General features: G+C 46.2%; 1 protein-coding gene across 1 annotated transcript; it reads right to left on the bottom strand.

Annotated features, from left to right (window-relative positions):
- Positions 1-922: 922 nt before the first annotated feature.
- Positions 923-13,722, bottom strand: LOC112889142 (transcription initiation factor TFIID subunit 5-like). Its single transcript, XM_025955631.1, has 23 exons — positions 13,471-13,722; positions 12,431-12,632; positions 11,598-12,359; positions 8,871-9,024; positions 8,130-8,328; positions 7,114-7,195; positions 6,739-6,817; positions 6,547-6,644; positions 6,366-6,422; positions 5,728-5,815; positions 5,513-5,622; positions 5,257-5,355; positions 4,864-5,015; positions 4,357-4,467; positions 4,211-4,280; positions 4,093-4,132; positions 3,481-3,645; positions 3,299-3,375; positions 3,069-3,185; positions 2,617-2,882; positions 1,565-1,660; positions 1,394-1,469; positions 923-1,299 (listed from the first exon to the last, which is right to left on the bottom strand). Exons 1-23 carry the CDS (start codon positions 13,602-13,604, stop codon positions 1,243-1,245), a joined length of 3,291 nt encoding a protein of 1,096 aa, XP_025811416.1. The 5' UTR covers positions 13,605-13,722; the 3' UTR covers positions 923-1,242.
- Positions 13,723-22,101: the final 8,379 nt, after the last annotated feature.

Raw genomic sequence — 22,101 nt, forward strand, 5'->3', positions numbered from 1 at the left:
AATGAGTGAGGCTGCGATAAGATTTACTTATTGGTGCCTTATCTATGCGAATAAACTTGGAAATCAGTGAGGCTAGAGTGGGGCAAAATCGTGTCATGTCCATTTTCATACATTTCAGCTCTGATAGACACCCAAATAAACAAACATGGCAACACACGGTCAATTGCACATACTAACACCACGGGCGCAGCAAAGCGCGCGATTCATCCTAGTACCAACCGTAGACATGAGAAAGATGTGGTCCTCGAATGGACCGAAAAACGGACGGATAGATGCTACGACGACGACGATGTATCAACTACACTGACGTCACGTCATGTACGTTTCTCTTGCTCATGCGAAGATAGAGGAAGATGTGCTACCTTGTGGCTGGTGCTTGCAATGTCTTGAAATACAAAAGAGAGATTGCTCCTTCAGACCTTCACGCTGGACTGTATACATAGGCATCTCAAACATTATTGGTCCGATGTGGGAAAAGATGATGGCTCCTTTTTGCCAACACTGGAGTTTCCACTTGTAAGATAGGGTCCAGAACAGATGGAAACAAACATGAAGACAACGCCCCACCAATTGGCCATGTGAACAGCGTTTCTGACGTCAACAAGCCTAGCCGGAATCGCCTGGACCACCGGCGGCGGGGCAGGGAAACGATCTTCATCTTCACCAACCAACCAATCGCTAACCAGTGGTGAAAGGTGCATCACAAATAGTGGTGAGGGGATTTTTATCGCTAATCAGGCATGATGTCACGGCGCCGACAGGTTTTCAATGCAAATCTGACGCTTCACTTTCAGGCCCCAGGCTTAGGCTCTTTCTGAAACGCAAGAATTTCACCTGGATTTTTCTTCAAAAAAATCCCCTGGAAGAGAGGAGTCAGACAACCATGACATCTTATGTTTTTGGATGCAGGATGCTAGGAACATACTATCCACAAAAACACCATTTGGATCATCAGACTCTAATACATTGAGTATTGTTCATCAGGTTTTTGACTCGCTACCTACAGAAAGGTAATTTTACACGATGTAATCACCTAATAATGTTACAGTATTACCCGGGGGCAATGAAGGATCTGCTGTGCTTGCTAGCCACAGTTCTAAGCAACATGCTGGGTTCGTTGGGATAGCTAATGAAAATGTCTCTACAACAGGAACCACAGTTGAGTATACAAAATTTCAGCCTCACTACTTGATGCCAAAACCGGAACCATTCTAGTTGTTTTCTACAAAACATACATACAGCTTACGAGGAGCTTAGCGAGAGAGCACCGGATGCAAACAGAAGATTCCTCCGAGAGAACTGCAATAGCCAGAAATCAGTTAATTCTTCAGTTATTGCACCATAATAACACAAGTTAATTTAACCATGCTGAATAGAGTAGAAATTTTTTTACCCGCAGGCTATAAACAGGAGTAGATTTTGTAGGGAGAGCTTTGAGCAGCCTTAGTCGGCTACCGGAACCACCTTTGCTGTTTCAGAAAAGACAAGGTTGGTTTGCCGTCCGAGTAAGAGAATGAAGTATGTGCCCGGATGGATGATCATGTTTATATGTAAACCAACTTACGTGTCCTCCGTCTTCAGGGCCTTTGTGCTGGAAGTGACATCCCAGAGTTTTACAGTACAGTCAGCTGATCCAGATGCAAGCAATGCCCCTTCACAGCTAAAATAATAAGAGGACATATTAACTATGAGCATACTGTACTGGATCATATAATTAACAACACTGCTTTAAAATTTCAACCAACTGCAGTATTTAATCTTTACACATTATATATCCCATTGGAATGCATTGCAATAAACCAATGACTGCATTGCCATTTGCTAAGGTTCTCCACAAAAGAAGGTTCATTGCTGCTAGAGTTCAAGCCCTTGATTATTGTTGTAACAGTAGATTATGTGTCAAAAATATGTTCAAGATACAGTTTTCTATTGCTGGTAAAAAATATGGATCCATGATCTATTGATATTGTAGGCCAAGGGATTTATAGTGTACATCCAAAAGGCAACGAGAGCTAAACCCAAATTAACACTACACTTTGAAGTCTGGACCCTAAGTTTTGCCAATGGCATTGAAATCGGATTGCAATCAGGTTTAAAAAAAATGTTCTGTTTAAAGGCTAAAGAGCTCATAGGACAAGTACCAACTTTTATCAGCTAAAAAGTCTAAAACAAGAAGCAAAGAGAGCAGCATGCCATTTAGCTGATGCCATGACTAATGTATTCTGAGGCTGAACCACATCAGAATCTGTGAGACCAACAGTTCCAAAGCAGTAATTGAAGACATGGAATTACATGACCTTTTACACTGTTAAATAAATGAAATTACATGACCTTTACACTGTTAAATAAATGATTAGCACACTGATTTCTTGTTATAGCACTACTGATAATTGTAACTTGATTTAAACTGTTTCATGTTCCAGCTATGTTCGAAAGAGTCAGTCCTGCTCATTTAACTGGTTATGGGTGGCTGCAGGACTGGCCAGTATCAAGCCATGCTGTTAATTACAATGAACCCTACTCATTGCACAAGTTTGCATTTTTCATTTTACAATTATCAGATCAAAGTAGACTTGGGGTGGTGGTATCAACGACAATTGCTACAGCAATGATTACCTGAAAGCAAGTGTCCACACACAAGAACTGTGTCCTAGCAGTGGTGAAACACAGCGACCAGTTGATAGATCCCACATCATGATGGTTCCATCTTCATCACCAGAGGCCATGTATCGTCCATCGGGTGACATCGCCAGTGACAAGACCATACTCCTATGACCAATAAACATCCGTATACATTCACCCGTCTGAACATCCCATAGTCTTACAGTTTTGTCACTAGAGCCGGTGGCAATGTAGTTACAGTTCACATGCCACTGGACACACTGTTAAGCAAATAATTTGCAGGAAAAAGGGGGAAAAATCAGTCAAGAGATGTTGGCGTCAATACAGGACACTGATAAACAAGTGGATATCAAAATATAAAAGGGTTAAAACTCCAAAAAAAATCCATCTAAGCAAACCATTAATTTTCGAATTATATAAAGCTATAGGACCAGAAGTTCACTTACATCAACATCAGAAAGATGCCCGGCCATTATTCGCAAAGGTTGAATTTTATCCATTGACCAGATTCTAGCAGTCCTGTCATGCGAAGCACTAGCAAAATAATGGCCAACTGGGCTGAACTATCATGATAAAAGTAAACAAAAGAAGGCATCAACAAATAGTACAGTGCATGATTATATTATTGAAACGTTTACAAATACGAGATCATCATCTTAAATGGTTATTCACATACTTGGACATCCCAAACAGGGTAGTTGTGTCCTTTGTAACAGACAAGATTGGCGTTCAGCTTGGTGCTCCACAGTCTGACTGCAACAAATAAAGAGTAAGGATAGAGCGCTAAATTTTAAAAGAAAAACTAAGAAGGGAAAGATTCCCTACAAAACATGAATGCACTATGTTTAGGTGTCTTACTTGTCGAGTCTGAAGATGATGACAGGAGAAAATCCCCAAAAGGGCTAAAGGCCACGGAATAAACTGGTCCAGAATGACCTTGGAATAGTGTATAGGGTCTTTTTCCCTCATCTACTGTTGACATGCGTTCACCCTGGGAAGATCCATTCTCCCCCAGTGAACTAGCTGAAAATTAAAGTTTGCCGAATTAGCAAATGCCACCACAATTAACTGGACATATTTGAATGCCAGAATAATGCTGGTGTCCTATGTTTCAAAAAATCTGATATCCATAAGTAGACTTTGGAGATAAATAATGCCAGATAGCTGAGAATTGTAATAAACCATCAAGTTTGATCTGAAGATGATATATTGCACTGGGCGCAGAAGAATATTGAAAGACTCACAAATGCTGTAGATGTCACTGTAGCTGTAGTGCTTAGTGTTTGCAACTTAAACTGATTAAATTTTCAAAACAAAATATCATCATGACCCTGGCCTAAACTATATACAAAATTATGCATGTATTTTAGCATAACAACATTGAGAATATGAAAGCTTTTCAAAAAAAAACATTGAGAATATGAAGAAAGAGTGAAAGAATTGGTCAGGAACAAGAGGCGTCGAACTTACAAGTTTTTGCTGGTTGACCAATCTTTGACATATCCCAAACCTGGTGAAAGGCAAGAAATTTTTACCAGCAACAAATATAAATAGCATGACAAAGAAGATTTGACCTGAACGGACTGACCTTTACTGACGAATCAGAAAAGCCACCCACAACCAACGATCCATCATGTGATATCGATGAGCAGTTTAATCTGTGTTCCACAGGATGATACTCAAACCCAAGTATTAACAGAGAAGTTCGAAATATCGAATAACAGTTATATTTACCCATTATGTGTATTAAGAAATGTGTAGAAGCTAACAGACGGCAATGCCAAACTATTCAACTGGGCACGGTTCCGCAAGTCCTCAAGAATTGATTGTTCAACTTCAATAGGCCTGAAACAAATACATAAATATTTTCCATTTGCGTATATCTCAAGGTTCGTTACTTTGGCAGATAAAAGTGTAAACAAGTAAACTGGCAATAACCTCCAAATTATCGAGCGATAAGAGTAGTGCACAAAAGGGTTAAGTTTGTTGGGAATTCATCAGGGCAATAAACTCTTCAATTTCAGTTTCTATTCCAAAACAAGTGTCCTGGTCACAAAATCAAAAGTTATAGCAAGTAGATGTCATGAGCATGTGTGAACTCGACCTACCTTTGAATGAAGGCCTAAGGTTGAGGTGTTATTTGGGATTGTGAAATATTAGACAAAATAAAGATTAAAGACCGTACAGGAATTTAGAGGACAATTTTCCATAGTTATAACCATAAAGGAATTACAAACATACGTCGTTGGAAGAGGTAGCTCCGGTTTCACTCGAGGTGCCACGGAAACCATGCTTGTTTCAGTTCTGACATTTTTTCCAGTTGCACCTGCAAGCTTATCCTTCTTGGTCTTCTTAAGAGAAGCACCTTGCTTTCCACCTTCTGCGTTTCTTTTCTGTGGTAAATAATGAAAAAAAACTTATGACAATGAACACAGGTATGCACAGGTACACACTGCAAAGACACCATATTTTTTATGACCAGGAACACCGGTATGCACCGTGGAACCAGGCAATGAGCACTTGCTATCAGCTAAAACATAAAGATAATGCAGTGGGAGTTCCATTCTCTGAATAAGGTTGATATTCAGCCCAACAGAATAGAACACATAATGTAAGAAGATTCTGATCACTTGCCTTGTTATCTTCTGCGTCAGCATCCTTGCTTTCAGCTTCAATTTTATCAGATTCTGCTAGTGCCTTCTCCATTCGCTCTTCAACGGAATCTTCAAGCAACTGGGAAACATGATTTTAGTAAAAGAAGTGCATGAGAGCACATAGAAAAGAATATATTAACTTCACTGGAAAAAAATCAAATACAAATTGTATGATCTGCTACATTGACTCTTCGTTACGACTTAAATGCAAACAATCCAACTGATGCATGACATACCCCCCAATGTACTTCCTTCTGATTTATCTGTTTTGCCAAGTCCTTACTTGTTCCAATCAGAGCAACAACATCCGCATCATCAGAGATTAATGAGGGCTGCCCAGGAGATACTGCCAGTGTACAAACAGAAGTGGTAGAGAAGATTCTCAGAAGTGAAAATGCACAACCACAATGCATATCATAAGTACTAAATTCAACAGATCATGGAATTGTACCTTCAAAAGTTATGCGCTCATTGATTACTCCCAGCACCACAAGAGCTTGTGTTTTCTGGAGATACTGGAGAAGCAATTCATATGAATACTGCAATTGGAAAATAAGGCCAAAATTTTAGTTGGAGCAGCTGATTCTTAAATAGCAACACTGAAGCTTCCAATGAATCATATATGATAACTGTCAAGGAATGCAGGGGGGGGGAGGGGGGGGGAATAGAATAATAGCATGCTGCAACACAATAAAGTGAAAGCTTCAGCTGAGAACAGTTCTTCTTGCCTATAAAATCCATAGGGACCATCTATAAACCCGAAAAATAATAATTGTATTACCTCTTTACTATCTTACTGTCCAATAAATACAAGCTGAAGTAACACTTCCATTTTCAACAAAGCGCCCATTGGATTAAGCAACAGAAGGAAGAACATAAACAGACCCTAAGGTGACTGTTCCCCTGTCTTTATATGTAGGTGTGAACTTGCAAAACTAAGTCATGATAAAGCATTAACCTATTTTTTTTATGATGTGCAATATTTTATCTCCATAAAGTGATCAATGTGAGCAAAAGAGCATGGTTGAATTAACAAGCATAATTCAAAACTATAGGTTAGAAATGAGAAGGAATTAGAAACGTTGTTACCTCACACAACTTAATTTTAAATTTATTTTGCCTTAACGAACGGGCCAGTTCCATTTCCTGAAAATTATGACATGCACAAAGTAAATGCGCAGTCCTGGAATCTTAAGAGGGTACAATCGATTATACAAAATAATTGTTCTTTCAAATGGTAATGGCACAATGTAATGGAAAGCTAAATAACCTCCAAATGTGAAGGAGAGAGAATTCCCTCCAGCTTCTGAAGATCCCTTGAGTGCATCACTTCATGATCTTCCCGAAATGTATGGAAAAATGACCGCGCTGCAGGATAAAAAAAGAAAGAAATGCTCTGAATAAACTAAGGTGAAAAACAAATACAGCTTTATAAATTATATGCCCAAACAACGAGATATACCTTCCTGCATATGTCCCTCTGCCACTAGATCCATGAAGCAATGGATAAAAACTGGGTAAAGGATGCGAAGTAATTCGTGCTACGCAGAAAGATCAGAATTAAGAAACATGAATTATATTGCCAGATTTAAGAACAGAAAGGTGCACCATAAGAAAAAGAAACCAAATTATGAGCATAAATGGTTTGTGCACCAAAAGCAAATACCCTTTCAACAAACTAGTCAAGTGCAAAACCGGTTTAAAAGAACATATTTTTTATTCATAAAAGGAGCCCAGAAGTGTAAAATCGATTAAATGTGTTACTTGAGGCAAACAGAAACAAATGAACAACTTGGATACAAGGTATCAAAAGCAATCACATTTACTAGAGACGTACCTTGTATTGATCAAGAGAACTATATGCCCATGTTCTTAGTTTACTATATCCATCATGGTATCTTGCCGGATCATTGTCAGACCTGTAATTGAAGGATATAAGCAGACAAAAGATGGTATGTGGTAATATCATAAGAGAAAATATAAGCCCTTCAAGAATCTGCGTATATTAATGGATTAGAAAAATATTTGTGGGCAGATACCATCAAAACAACTGAATTATTATAATATCCATCAATCACCAATGAACCAACAAACAGACTGCTTTGCCAATCATCACATTCAAGTAAACATAGTTTTCCACATAGCCACAGACAGGCTTTGTGAACTAGGTGTCACTCCCCGGTAGAGATTTGAATATTGAATTTGCTGTTACTTATCCCCTTCCCTTCCCTTCCTGTCCTAAGACCTAAGCAACTTGTAGCCAATTTCTCCCTCTCCTAAAGAAAAAATCATTAGATATGTAAATAAAAAAACCTTTTCAGGAGAACTGTGTGTCATTCTATCGAGAGACAGAATAAAACAGTGCAACTACAGTGTATCCCCACACACTCTTCCTGCTCTTAAATTAACGGTAACAGTGTGTCCACCAGCACAATAAGATTAAATTTTTGTCACAGAAAATTATCACAATTTTCAATTAGTAATAAAATTTCAGTCAAGGTTGGACAATGGCATGCCATCTGGCAGGCACTTAAAACATTGGACTTTCTAGGAAAACAAGTTACCGCAATTTTACACCCCTTAAACTCCATAATGTGAGTGTCAATTCCTCCTACTAGATTCTCTCAGCTAATTACTTTCAAGGGGCGAGAAAACTAGGCGGCAGTTCACATCCAAGCAAGCAAACTAGTCAAATCATAAACTCCGGGCACCCAGGAAAAAAAATGCACCAATTCGAATTCATCCGAACAAATTACGCAAGTCCACTAGCTTTCATCATACCGAAGGTACCGCACAGGCGGAGACGTCCTAGGACCCACAGCCTAGCTAGCTTTGGGAATCAGGCGAACCTACCTTTCAAGCGCAACATCGGAAATGGCTGAGGTGGAGAGGCGATTGCGCTCCTCCTGCAGCGCGAGCTCGGTGAGCCGGAACCCCTTGCGCTGCAGGTACTGCTGAACCTTCTTCTCCATCTCCTCGTCCTCCATTGCCGCTGCGGGGGGGGGGGGGGGGGGGGGGGCGGGGGGCGCAGCGAATCGAGCGCCGGCGAGCTCTAGGGTTTAGGGGCCCGGATCTCCCCAGCGCGCGGCTGGGAGAGGGCGATGGTGGGTGGAGAGCGGCTGGTCCACGAGGTCGGCGGCGGCGAGGGCGCCCGGCTAGCGTGGCATCTGGCGACCGAGGTCGTGGCGAGCGGACCTGGCAGCGAGCGGCACGACGGCGCGACGAGCGGACACGGCGGCGCACTGCCGGGATGGGCCAATGGCCCGGCCGGTCGCGTCGAGTTGTTGGGCCTACCTGGGCCGTCCCCGCTAGATGTGACGAATGTTGTTGGGTTCTTTTAGATGAGAACGAACGTTGCTGGAGGTGGAGAAAGATGAATTTTTTAAAAAAAGGGGTTAAAATAAAAATTAAATTCGAAAAAGGGGTGCCCATTTGAAAAATTTGCAAAAATGGGTACCTCCCGCCCGATCAACGGGCGGGAGACGTGGGGCCGGATACCTCCCGCCCGTTGGACGGGCGGTAGGTGCCAAATATTTTTCCAGTCCCCTCGCGAGGATCTCTTCGTCAATAAAATTTTTTTATTTACGAAGAGACCCCTCACGAAGACATCCCGCCCGTTGGGCGGGCGGGAGGTGCAGACGACCACGCCGTCGGCCGGCCTCACCCCTCGGTGCTTGCTATCGTCGACGCGGAGCGCGCGGCGTCCGGTGCCGACGGTGCTCCGGCCGCCCCAGCCTTGGTACCCGTTCTTGAGAACATTTCGCACGGTCAGCTCTAGGTGATCTCCGCGATGCTGCCCGACCACCCATCCCTGTCATACGACCCTGACAAGCCGTCCACGTCCACGTATGTCTGCACCCCGCCTCCACTCATGGAGGGATGTGGAGTGCACAAGCAGTTCTACGGCAAACTTCACATTGTGCCCAGGCACTCAGGTTTCTTCTTGGCACTAAAAATAATTGTTTGCCACTGACACTACCTGGTAGAACAAACTATTAATTTTAATTTTTGGGGGATCTCCCGCCCGCCCAACGGGCAGGATGCCCCTCCGCACTGTAGGGTCCCCAACCTCCCGCCCATTGGCCGGGCGGGATGCCCCCGCGACCGCGTCAGGGATCTCTTTGCGAATAAGAAAAAAATTTATTTGCGAAGAGGCCCTCAGGAGGGGCTTAGAAAAAAATTTGGCAACGGGCGGAAGGTCTCCGGCCCCACGCCTCCCGCCCGTTGATCGGGCGGGATGTACCCATTTTTAGAAATTTTCCAAATTGGCACCCCTTTTTCGAATTTAATTTTTTTTAAACCCTTTTTTGAAAAAAGCTCGGAGAAAGATGATCTAGGAGTCAAGACTCATTCATGAATCATGAGTGTACAGGAGATGGAAAATGATTCGGACTTCGTGTTGCTATGGGCCGTTCGGGATGGGCTTCGGGGTGTGGTCTGGGTGGCCCCTAGAACGGCCCGGGTTTTGGTGGGTCGATAAGGTAAGAGCTTTCACATGTTGAGCCACACGGTGGGCATCGGCTTCAGACGAGGCACCCAAATCAAACACCACTAGTCCACCACTAGTATCACTACCATGTCCTCTAAAAAGAGTACCACTAGTCCACTACCATGTTAGCACCTTTACATCCTGTACACGGGTATCACAGGAGAACGTCTTCAAGGGTTAGAACACATTCAGACAGAAAAACAGCTTGCACAAGCATTTTCTGAGACAACCATGAAAACCATGCCCATACAACACCTCCGGAAGCTGTTTCCATACCTGCACAGACAAAACAAATCTCATTGAAATAAATTTCATTTACAGTATACACAAACTCCAACAGCAAGCTCACTACAACAAACTTTCCAAAAAAAATAAACATATTTCACAAAGAGAAAGGTCACAGCCTCACAGGTAATCCACGGATTCTGGTTCTCAAAATGCTTCACAGATGAAAGACAACTTTACTATCAGTAAGCATGAATCTAGCACCCAAGGATGCTTTATTTAGAATTCACCAGATATAAAGATGATTTTCTCAATAAAAAGGTATCTAAATTATGACATAAATGTCCAACCAAACAGATGAAAGAGCTCACATTAAAAGATCATGATCAACTACTAATTGTTCGGCCTATTGCAAAATATGCTAAACTTCCCTATCACTTGGTATGTAAGCATGTGTTAGCGTAATTGCCTTAATTACACTTCACGTGGAAGAACAATCTGCATCCCAAGTTAATAGAATACATACCCATATCTCCCTCATCTATAACTATCATGTTTCCAAGAACAACACAAGCTTGCATGATTCTGCCAATCCGTGGCGGAACCAGGAATTTTGAGTAAGGGAGGCGACCGAACATCTTTTTGAGAAACACAGTACAGACACAGACGCTCACAAACAAGTATGCACACTCACCCCTATGAATACACGCACACAACCCTACCCTTATGAGCACCTCCGAGAGACTGAGCCGGCAGATCCTCGAGTTTGGGACTGACCGGTCACCTTATACTATACGTGAGAAAATATATCAAGATATATATACGCAGGGGTGGTAAAGGGCCTCAAATTTTAGCCTAAATAATCTAAAGGCTGAGCTCTTATCTTATACAATTTTGAGCTAAAAATAAGGGCCAAGTTGGATTGCGAAGAGAGCACTAGGGCCACGATCCTTTACCACCCTTAATATACGTGTCACCAATATTTTAGATAGGGAAAATGCTTCACATATGACCTATTTACACTTTATACGACTTCATAGCATACAAGCCATCTGCTAACATATGCAATTTGGCCCATAATGTCAGTCCTGTGTTTCGATTTGACTAGTATTTAGCTATCTGCCTATCCGCCTAGCTAGATGAGTATCGCATGCATCGTTTAGGTATGTGTTGTTGGGTGTGTTAAGAATGATAACTGAAGAACTTAAACACAAAGCATCATTGCATTGGTAACATGTGTGTTGGGCTTTAGAATGTAGGCAGGGAGTTAAAAATTCTCACCGGTGTTAGGGGGGGCCAAGGCCCCTGCTCGCCCCCTGGTTCCACCGTTGCTGCCAATAGCCTCATGGCTCTACAACTGTGCTGGAAGATGAACTAAATTATGACATAAAGCGGGAATGCTTGGGAGTAATTGTGTTCTGGAAATGCATGCTTATTATTTGGATTGCATTTAGACTGCATGATTATTTTCGATGCATGATGGTCACAAATAGATAGTGAACAGGAATGATCAGAGTATCAGACTACTAAGAAAAGGCTACCAGACCCCCACACTACCTAAATACCTATAAGATCAGACAGGAAGTGCAAATTGGGCAAGTACCTCAATTATTGTTGCCAAACAATTTCTCTCTCAGAAGCTTCAAGCCTATTGCATGCTCAGCTTTCAGCTCATTAGTCATCTCCCTAGTATCCATGCCCATAAAAGAATTGTATGTTTTCAGCATAGCAGCCTCCCTCTTGAGCCTCGCCGCCTCAACCTTTGCGTCAGAAACCCGCAGCTGGACCTTTATGAATTCTTCATGGCGTTTTTTAGTTGCAGCATGAATATCCATGCACTTCTTTATATCTTCATCCAAACCCTTGTCATTAGCCTTAACCTTGCCTTTGCCATTGCATTGTTTCTTAGCTTCTTTCTCCTCTGTTGGATGTTCCTTTTCTCTGGTATCTTCAGATGTGGGTGTGCTGTTCCCCACCTCTCCCTCGTCACCAAGTTTCCTTTTGTTTGATTTCTCAAGGTCCTCCAAGACTGCATGCCACTTGGGTTCGTCACGGAGAGCCTTCCAGCAATGCAGAACTATGAATGGGCCTTCTTTATAGTCGTCCAAATAAAATTGCAGAGCCTTTTCTATCAACTGGTCATCCGATTGACTGTTTTCTTCAACTGATGCAGCCTTCTTCAATGACCAGCAGAAAAACCCAACCCATCTCTTAATCTTTTGAAATCGATCTTTAAGATGCTTCACTTTCCTTTTCCGTTTTGTAGACGTAGTGCTGTTGTAGAATGCAAGTACATCTCCCCAGTATTGCTCATTTTTCTTGCCATTACCGCTGACAGGGTCATTGGAACAGTTTAACCAAGCGCGCACCTACAATTTAGCTTACAAGTTCAGAGACAGCTTGATTCTTTGGTGAAGGGCAATTTAATGATTTTACTTACCAATCTCAAGTCTTCATCTGGTTTCCATGACAGGCGCTTTTCAGTCCTAACATCATCACCATCATCAATGTTGATGGCAGGTTTGCTTTTTGAAGCCAATGCAGCATGTTGAGCCATTGAAACAGGAAGTGGTTGTGGTGGCCATGGTGGTGCAAAATAAGCATGACCATTTGGGGGAAAGCTTAGAAAACCACCAGGCATACTGCGATCCGTAACATAGAATAAAGCAATTAATACCATACATTAGCATGACACAACTGGTACATACATTCAGAATCTGATTTCACTCAAACAAGAGGGAGGACAAATTCACTGTTCTAACTCTACCCAAAAGGGACATTATCAAACAAAAAGTAAACTCATTAAAACATCTTCCTTACTTTTACATAGTCCCGGAATTTTGGCTCAATTATCATTTCATCTTTCAATACGAGCTGTGAAGTTAACAGTTAATCCTTGGCAACCATTTAGGCATGCGTAAGTTCTGATTAACTCAATGTTGACAGAAACACAGAAGCATATGCGCGCGAAGCAACAGTTCATCCTTAGAGGATACAAATTCAAAGAAGGATCATACAAACTGAACATTGCTTGTAACTTTCTAGCATATAATTTATTTCCCAGCAGAGAGCAGACTGCAGCCTTCATCAACTGGAGGTCGCCAGAATTTTGGGTGGAGATTTGAATAAGAAAAATGCTGCCGCCTATCAATTCTTCCCTCTATAGAAACATAATAATCCCCATGTAAGCCTCATTGTACAAATTCCGCCTTTTAACAATATATAAAACTAAAGGTAGGTGGCTCCCGTGCCGGTTTCCTCCCAACAAAAGCAATCCGAACTCCTAAGCATAGTCCATTCCTTACTCTTTCCGTCTCCATGAAACAAATCCTAGAGGCGTGAGGGGGAAATACCATGAAAAAACAAATCATCCATGGCGAAACAGCAGCAGCAAAAATACATGGCACTTGCCGCCGGCGGAGGATCGACCGCGGACGGAGGCAGCGAGCCACGATTGCCGGGGAAAGCGTTGAAAACTACCTGGCGAGCGCGACGTTGGGCGGCACGGAGGCAGGGAGGCGGCCGCGGTCCCCCGGCGGCGCGAGCTCGGTGACGCGCAGGCCCTTGCGCTGCAGGTACTCCTGCACCTTCTTGTCCATCTGCTCGTCCTCCATTGCCGCCGCGGGGAGCCCAGCCGGGCAGGCTCTAGGGTTTAGGGCTCGGATCCGGCGAGCGACGAGACGGGGGGGCGCCGGGGAGGAAGACGGCGAGGCCCGAAGGGAAGGAACGGGGGGAGTGGGGGGTGGTTTGGACTTGACGTTGTCCTGGGCCGCTGATCGTCGTATCCTTGATGGGCTTCGCGCTGTGTGTGTCATAGGCCGCGTTTAATGGGCCAGTGTTTAGTTGGTGGGTCGATATTGTTGGAGGCCTTCTTCTCGTGGGCCTCTCAAATCTGGCTGGACAAGTGTTGGGCCGTTCTCGGGCTCATCGCTCAAATGATTGCCAACACCCACCCAACAACGGGCCGTTCTCGGGCTAAAATGGCCGCGGTTGTTGAATGGAAAATAATTACTGCTTTCCCTAAAAAGAAGAAGAAAGATTTTTTTTTCGGAATTCCTAACCATCACTTGAGTGTTTTTTTATGTCAAAAGTAAATGGAAGCACGAAACTAGACTGTGGAGGAGTTTTGAAGCGGTGTTGAGAAGCAAATGAGTCCCAGAAAAGAGAAAAAAAAAGGGGAAATCCAGCTGGATCAAGAAACGGAGAACGAGCGGACGACCGATGCACATGCACGGATGCGTTGCGCGCACGGGCAAAGTTCGGAACGTGCCGCAACACGATCGTGCGCGGCGGACGGACCAACCGAAGGCGGCGGCAAGCTCGAAGGCCGCCGGCGGCTGGATGAACTGCGGCGCACGTCAGGGCCGACGTCAAAGCGAGCGCCGCCGCTCCACTGCCGCAGACGTGCGCCGTGCGTCGGTACGCGTGGTGTGCACTGCCCACGACGCTCCCCTGATCTCCTCTCCCCGGCTCGAGATCCCAGTCCATGCCATGCCCCACAGCCACAGGAGGAGGAGGAGACCGGCCACGTCAGCGTCGGAGCCGCGCGCGCTGACCGCCGGATCGTCCGCCCTGCCGGTGCTCTATCGGTCTGACCAGCGCGCTGGGGAAAGGAAAAGGCAAGGATCGGAGTGCGTGGAACCCCGTGTTTGACCTCCGGAAAAGTCCTGCGCCGACCTGTACCGCCAGATAGGTAGGTGGGCGTTCGGTCGCCGGTCACCAGCCAGCTGCGTCCGTCAGCGCCAGGCACCGCCAGACCTTTCGGAGGTCAAACACCGGGTTCACGATCGCGCGTTGACCTGCATGCGCCAAGCCGGTCGGCAGAGGGTACAGTTATTACCGGCGGTAACTTCCAAGGGCCGGGAGCCGGGAGCTTGCCGAGACGACGAGGCGTTGAAGCTGACCATGTCCCTGTGGATGACATGGAAACGTTGGTGGCCATGGAGAAAGTCAGCCATGGTCCATGGACGCAACCCAACCGAGCGGGGCGCCACCTCCCGGTCCTGGCTCGCCAAAGTCAACCCGGAACCGGAACGTACGGGATACTCGCTCAAAGGATGCTCGCAACGTGAGCGAAAAGCCGAAAATAGAAACGGGAAATCTGTAGCCACGCTTTTCGTACTTCACCAATCACCAGTTGGTGTTAAACTGGGTCCTCTCTCGTTCAAACCTCCCTGCAAATGTAAGCATGAAGATAGGAGGCGAAAATTTCAAATGTTCTTTTCAGGGGAGAGAGAAAAAAAAAGTTGAAATGCTCTCGTTCGGTTCTCGCTTTAGCGTTTACCAATCGGGTCTCCCGTTATTCACCTTGCAAGCAAATGCGAGCGCAAAAACATGCACAAGAAGAAGAAGGCTTCAGACTGACGCTGGCTTTTGACAATTTCGTAGGTCTTCTTCGGTCGGGTCTCCCCTTGGCACGGTTGTTCTGCTTTTGACGCGTGTTGAGCCTGAAGTCTGAATGGGACCTCTGCGGATGTTTAGCCATGTCAAACTGCCAAAAAGGAGAACAAAAGCGACAAAAAGAAAAAATAAACTTGTAGGATTCAGCACGCTTTCGACCACGTACCAGAACAACAATACAGAGTGGTCTTGGTGCAGGAGGAGACGGGGAGACCTGCTCCCCACGACGCCAGTAGCAGGGTCAACTATGGAACCGGCTCGCCTGAAGCCTGATGAATGAACTCATGAAATGATATCCCCATCCTTTCCTTCCATTGTTACTAAACTTACTATAATATCATACCCTTCCAGATCATTCCTCGGAGCATGTTCGCCGCGCAGGCAACACCCAATTAATTAACCAACCAAGCAGGAGCAGTTCGGCACGCGTGAAAGATGGGGCGGCACATGAGGCACAGGTTCCACGTGCTCGGCGAGGAGAGAGGCGGCGGAGGGAGCTGGAACCGCGGCGGGCGCCGCGCCCGCCGGGATCCCAACCGACGCCGGTGCCGGCGTGCCGCCGCCGCGGGCTGCTTGTTAATCATTAGCGCCAGGAGGAGGGGAGCTGCCGTGCTGCGTGCTGATGCAGCGGTTCTGTTGGTTGGTGGATCAGGCGTCAGAGCACGCTACGGATCGGAGATCGTCGCCATTGCCCTATCCTGAATCCTGATCGCGATCGGGGCGTCATGTTACTACGTACAAGTTGCGCGCCGCTTGTTTATGGTCTCCCGGCAGCAAACTAATCAGACCTCAGAAGTCACAAGTGTAAAATTAATCTCGAGCACGTGGTGTTTCGCGCTGGTTATAGCCCTGTACGTTATCTTTTGTTTTCTGATGGCACACGTCATCGCTATCCGGTTCGAGTGCAGGAAGCAGCCGCGTGCGTTGTCCGCTAACACTTCCGTTGACCACCGCAGCAGCCCGTTCTTCTACTGCGAGTGCGAGACAAAAAGAAAAGTCTCACGAGCAGTCAGAAGCCAGTGGACAAATTCAGAACACGACATCGATAGATACCTTGTTATCTCCATAATCCGGTTGTGTTAATTTCCTGCTACCGGTTAATGTATGCTACCTTTTAATATTTATAGTATTTCTATTGGAACCTTAAGCATTAAGTGTACGCGACGAAAACTTCAAACGTCTTCGATGCACAACGTTGCATGCATTGACGTTTAATCATGCACGGGAATAGAAGAAGAGGAGCTCAAACAGTGGTAGCTTCTGATAATTTCGTCGGTCATCAGTTGGGTCTCAGCATCAGATACGGCCGCTCTCCTTTTTCATGCACACGTTGTAAGTGGAGGCCACCGCACCGTCCGGCACGTCGCAACTGCAAGTGCGCACCTGTTTGTGTTCTCCGACACCATCACAAAAACTTCCACAAAGATCAAGCGGATGAGATGACGCACGCATAAAATTCCGTATGCAATTCCAGAAAGGTCTGTGTTTACATGAGCACGTGCTACCGGCGGTGCAGTTTATTTGGCCGGACAGTTCTGGATCCGGATCAGGACTTGCAGTTGGGCGTGTCAACGTCGCGAGCCAGAGAAAGAACAGAGACCGTCACAGTTCGTTCTTGTCAGTGCCCTCTCCGCTGGAAAACGCGAGCGTCAATGATCTTATCTGGATCCTGAATCTCCGCCCGCAGGTACTTTTCTCGGCCCACATGCAGCTCTCATTTCTCCTGCTCCGTACTTTACAGCCCGAGCTCGCAGCGGACGGACACGCGCGAGCTGCCTGAAAGTTCCAGCACGTCGCCGTCGGGGAGCCGGGCGAGTCCAGCTCGGCTTCAGTAAATTTCCTCCGGTCAGCCGGAGGCAGCCAGCCCGGCAGCTGCTGTGGCCAGCCACGACGACGGCGACCAACGGGCGTCAACGGCGACGCGCGCACGAGCGGGAGAACCCGAGGAAACAAACAATTAAGAATACGACGAAGGAGAAGAAGGGGGCGCGACGGCGATCCAGATCCAAGGCGGGCAGGGGGACCAATCAGGCGACCGCCGCCGGGGAAAAGTATGGCGGGAACTGACACGGGCCTGACCGGCGCGCGCGGGGAAGGAAAAAGGAAAGGAAAAACCGAGCCGCCGCCGCCGTGTGAACGCACGCCTCTCCCCCGGTCCGCCCGCTCGCGCCCGGCGACGGCGGACGCCCACGGCTCCACCGCTCCAGCAGCCAGCCATCGCTCTCGCTCCTCCACCTTCCTAGCTAGCTACTAGCAGTGAGGAGTATAGTATAGAGTATAGATAGACTCTAGATGGATCAGAGACGACCACGGGTTACATTATTCATGGGCCCTTTTTTTATAAAAAAAAGGAACATGCATCGCGCATGACACTCCATTGATCAGTGGCTGCAGCTAGCTAGCCAGACACGCTCCGGCCTCGGGTTCCATGTCGATCGACTCGCATAGTCGCATGTCGCTGTCATTCGCCGTGCACTGCACGTTGGCTTCACTCGCTCGATGATCTTCGTTGCCCGACTGTTGCCTCGGAAACAAAACTGACAGTGCAGTATCAGGTATGCCGTGCCGTCCTTGTATTTGTATAATTAAGTCAGTGTCAGCGTACAGTTTTAATCTGCTATTTTCAAAATTGCTACTACTAATTTTACAATAAAATGAAACAGATCGACTTTGTCAGTACAAACGACACGTAGATCGGAGCAGATTAGATGGGTTTGAACCAGACAGGATCCGCGCACGTGGTCGCTGGTGCTCCCTTATGGGTTAACGTCAGTAAACCATGCTGCGTCTACTACGCACCCACCAACGACTAACCGCCGTGCAGCATGACCGCCTGGCGACTAAAGACTGCTACTTGTCAAAAGGCTGATCCGACGAATAACGTACGCAGGCACTTGACTAATCGTCCAGTCGAGTGAGATAATCATCTTACCACGCAACGTGCGCGTCGTGAATGATGAGGTCGTGTTTGGCAGCTTTGAGCGGTCGGGACCGCGAGTTCGCTGCCGCTGTCCTCGCTTTAACTTACAGCCTTCGTCCCACAAGGATTACAAAATTTTAGATATATTATAAATAGATATATCATAAATAGTGGAAAATCGTAACTATTTATAGCAGTTGTAATTGAGAAACACGCTGTTTATTTGGTTACATGGATTCTCAAAAAATACAAATGCATAGGAATTTGAAAAGTAGTATCTACTTAAGCATTTGATTGGCTTCATGCTCTTCTCTATGCAATTATTTGTTAGTATTTAATATTGCTTTAGTTAGATGGGCTTTACTCCAAAGAACACTTTTTGTGGGATAAAATTTGAAAGCTAAATGAATGGTCTTTGTGAAATAAAGAGAGTATTAGTTTTCCTAGTGCTTTACTCTACCACCCCGGTTGTTCCCTGTCAAGAACGTAATAAGGGACAGGCAAGCTGCAACGCAGACTACGCAGCGACCCCTGCTTCGGCTGCTGAGTGGTATTGACGCCCACGGATTCACTTCCATGCACGCCGCGCCACCAAGCAAGTTCTTCCGTGATTTGCTTTCATGGTTGGGGTGGTGAACCGCACCTGCCCACGAACCCGTCCCAACCCCGAAAAGGATAGTCCAGGCGAGCGACCTTCGAGAAAAAGAGCCGGCGGCTGCGTGAGGAAACTGGAGGGCTTCGTCTCCGTTCGTTCTTCCGCTCTTTACCTTTTCCCTCGCCACGGTACTCCATGCATCGATCTGACCTTCTTTCCATCCAGACAACGCACTGACGCACCGTGGATCAGCTCGGTCATCAGCCGCAGCCTCGACCTCTGATTAGATCGCTGGTCATGGAGCAGTTAGAACTTCATTAGAGTCTCGTCTTCGCCATTACAGCACGATCGGGACCGTAAATTGATACGATTATTGCTGGTGCTGGCGTATGGGAGTTTGACTCGCCGGCCGGTGGTTACTTCGCAGCCTCGGACCGTCCGGCTCTGACCTTGCTGCCGCGCAGTCAAACTGACAAAATGGCTGGTCGATTGACCAAGCCCATGGATCAGGATAGACAAAAGTAGTGGCAGAGACATGGTTCAGGAATAATATACTAGCGTGCTTCCACTACGCTACGACCCGCACGTGCTTCATCGGCGGTAGCTAATTTATTTTATCGTCGAGCTGCTAATGGCTGACGTGCGCGACAAGATTAATTATACGTGTTCCCCCGTTGGTACACCGTGCTTATCTCTCAGTAGTTGCGTGCCTACTAGTTGGCGTTATTCAATATTCATACATATCCAGCTGCTACCTGCAGGTAGCATATGCACATGTGTAGCGAAACATGATTCCGCGAACAGAGGTTATTTTTATGTATCATTTTCCTTCTACTTTTTAGAAAATTAAGAGATAGGAGAAATTAAAATTAAGCACTAAATTTTAGCATATACTACGATCTGTTTAGATCGCCTTTGTAAAGGCTAGCTAAAAGGCACTAAAAGTCCCACTTTTCACCTCCTGCCCCTCCCACCAAACCCTATCCACTCGTAGGCACGGCCTTTCCCCTCGCTCGCTCAGCATTCCTCCTATCCTCCCGGCGTCACCCCTCAAGCCTCGCCCCCGCCACCCCTCGCGACACTCCCCACCTCCCTGCTACTGCTCCTATCTATGTCCCCACCGCCCCGCGCTGCGGCGTACGTCCAGGAGTACAAGAACTACATCGTGCACCTCCAGCCGCGCGACGGCGGCGGCTATGTCGAGGAGTGGCACCGCTCGTTCCGGCCGCAGGCGGCGGCGGGGCCGGACTCTCTTGTCCGACGGCGGCGGCGGCGGCGATGATAGCCCGCAGATCATCTACTCCTACAACGACGCTTCCTCGGCTTCGCGGTGTGGTTGACGGAAGAGGAGGCGGAGGCGATGCGAGCCACGTACAGTTGCGTGCGCACAACTGTATGCCTGTACCTGGAGGTGTTTCTGCCGCTGTTGACCACCTGCTCGCCGGGCTTCCTCGGCCTCCACCTCCGGAACGAGGGGTCCTGGAGCCGCTCCGGTTTTGGCCGCGGGGTGGTGATTGGCTGTCGCCCGGGGCACGGGCATTCGGGAGCGCGGCGGTGAACTCCATTGCACCGCCGGTGGACGCCGCCGGCCACGTCACGCACACGGCAGCGGCCAACACGGATGGCATGGCGTCCGGGATGGCACCGCATGCGCACCTCGCCATCTACAAGGTGTGCACGCGCAGCTGCTGCTCCGTCATGGTGCAGGGGTAGCACGAGTTGGCGCAGGGGCAGCAGACAAGGGGTAGGGTGGTCTTTTTACGAGGGCTTTAATGACCTTTAGTCCATGCTTCCAAACAGGGTAGGGACTAAAGTTTAGTCTCTGGACTAAAGCCTTAGCACTTATGCACATGCTAAAGTTTTTGAGTCTTGGCTAAAGTTTAGCCCACCTCATTAGCACTTCCATTTGGATGAGTTAGTACTAAAGTTTAGCACTCTCATCCATTAGCACTTGGATCCAAACGGGACCTAATTAAAGCATGCATCATGCGAAGAGGAGGTGATATGTAAACAGTGCATGTGCGGTGGAGTCGGAGCTGCTTGGAGCCATGCCAAACGCGACCTTACTCTCGTGTACAGCTAACCTCTCATAGACGTATATAGTTGGACTAATCCCTCAACCTAAACTTTGCAAAAATAAAAAGAAGTATAGAATAAATTCATATATGTCATTGAGTTTGTTGGAACATGTTTACTCTACCTACAATATATAAAAAGTATACAAAAAGCAACTTGGTCCAGACTTGACTTTCCCACCAGTCCCTAGTCCACGCTAAACTTCCAATGTTCATTTATGCAGCTGCTTTAGTTAGTTTTCTAAAAGGTTGTAGGAAAATCCTACATAAATGAACATGTTCGGCAGATCATGTTTCTCTACATACGCATATATTATTTAGTGGAGGTAGTAACATAGAGGTGAAGAGCCCTCCGTACAACGCAGAAATTTCACAAGAAATAGCATAGGTCATATAATTTCGAAGAATCTTATTCTCAAACTAACCAACCTCTCATAGACAAAAGAAAAGTATTAAGTAGTTGGATTAATTTATCCACCTACTGTTCACAAAAAAAAGAAAAGAGTCTAAAAGGATTCATAAATGTTGGAAGTTGGAACATGTTTATCTACAAAAATTTTGTGAATCGGACTGAGAATTGTACAATGAAGAATACTCACTCCATTCTAAAATATAGGTCATTTTGGTATTTTTAGATTGATAATATTTGTTATATATTCAGATATAATATATGTCTAGGGACATAGCAAAATCTATAAATCTAAAAAAATCAAAATAACTTACATTCGAAACACAGGGAGTATATAGTTCCTCAAGCCCACTAGAGCCAACATTTATTTCAGCCTGGTCGAAAGTGCATTTCCAAGAGCAGAATAGGAGAGTGACACTTCCGTATAGTTTAATCAACAGGTTAGGAGCATGCATGGATTTCTTAGATTTATTTTTGAAAGTGCAAGTAAAAGGTGATACAAAAGCACATTGCTAGACTCCAGACTTGCAAATTCCAACCGGCCCGCACCGCACTGTTGCGCACGTGAGCCATGGGCAGAAAGTCACCAGTCAGTCGGTCACTGGCGGTAGTGGCAGCAGCAGAATTTTGACGAGGCCACCAACCGGGCCTCGCTCGCTCGCACGATCCCCCGTCACTCCGTCAGCATCCGTATCCTCCTCACCCGCATGCA

This window comes from Panicum hallii, chromosome 4, assembly GCF_002211085.1.
Source record: "Panicum hallii strain FIL2 chromosome 4, PHallii_v3.1, whole genome shotgun sequence".
NCBI lineage: Eukaryota > Viridiplantae > Streptophyta > Magnoliopsida > Poales > Poaceae > Panicum > Panicum hallii.

Coding starts and splice junctions, on each gene's coding strand:
- LOC112889142 (XM_025955631.1), bottom strand. CDS start 13,604: ATGGAGGACGAGCAGATGGACAAGAAGGTGCAGGAGTACCTGCAGCGC. Junction 7,196..8,129: donor TCCGATGTTGCGCTTGAAAG/GTAGGTTCGCCT, acceptor CTTCAATTACAG/GTCTGACAATGATCCGGCAA. Junction 6,818..7,113: donor GTTCTCTTGATCAATACAAG/GTACGTCTCTAG, acceptor CTTTCTGCGTAG/CACGAATTACTTCGCATCCT.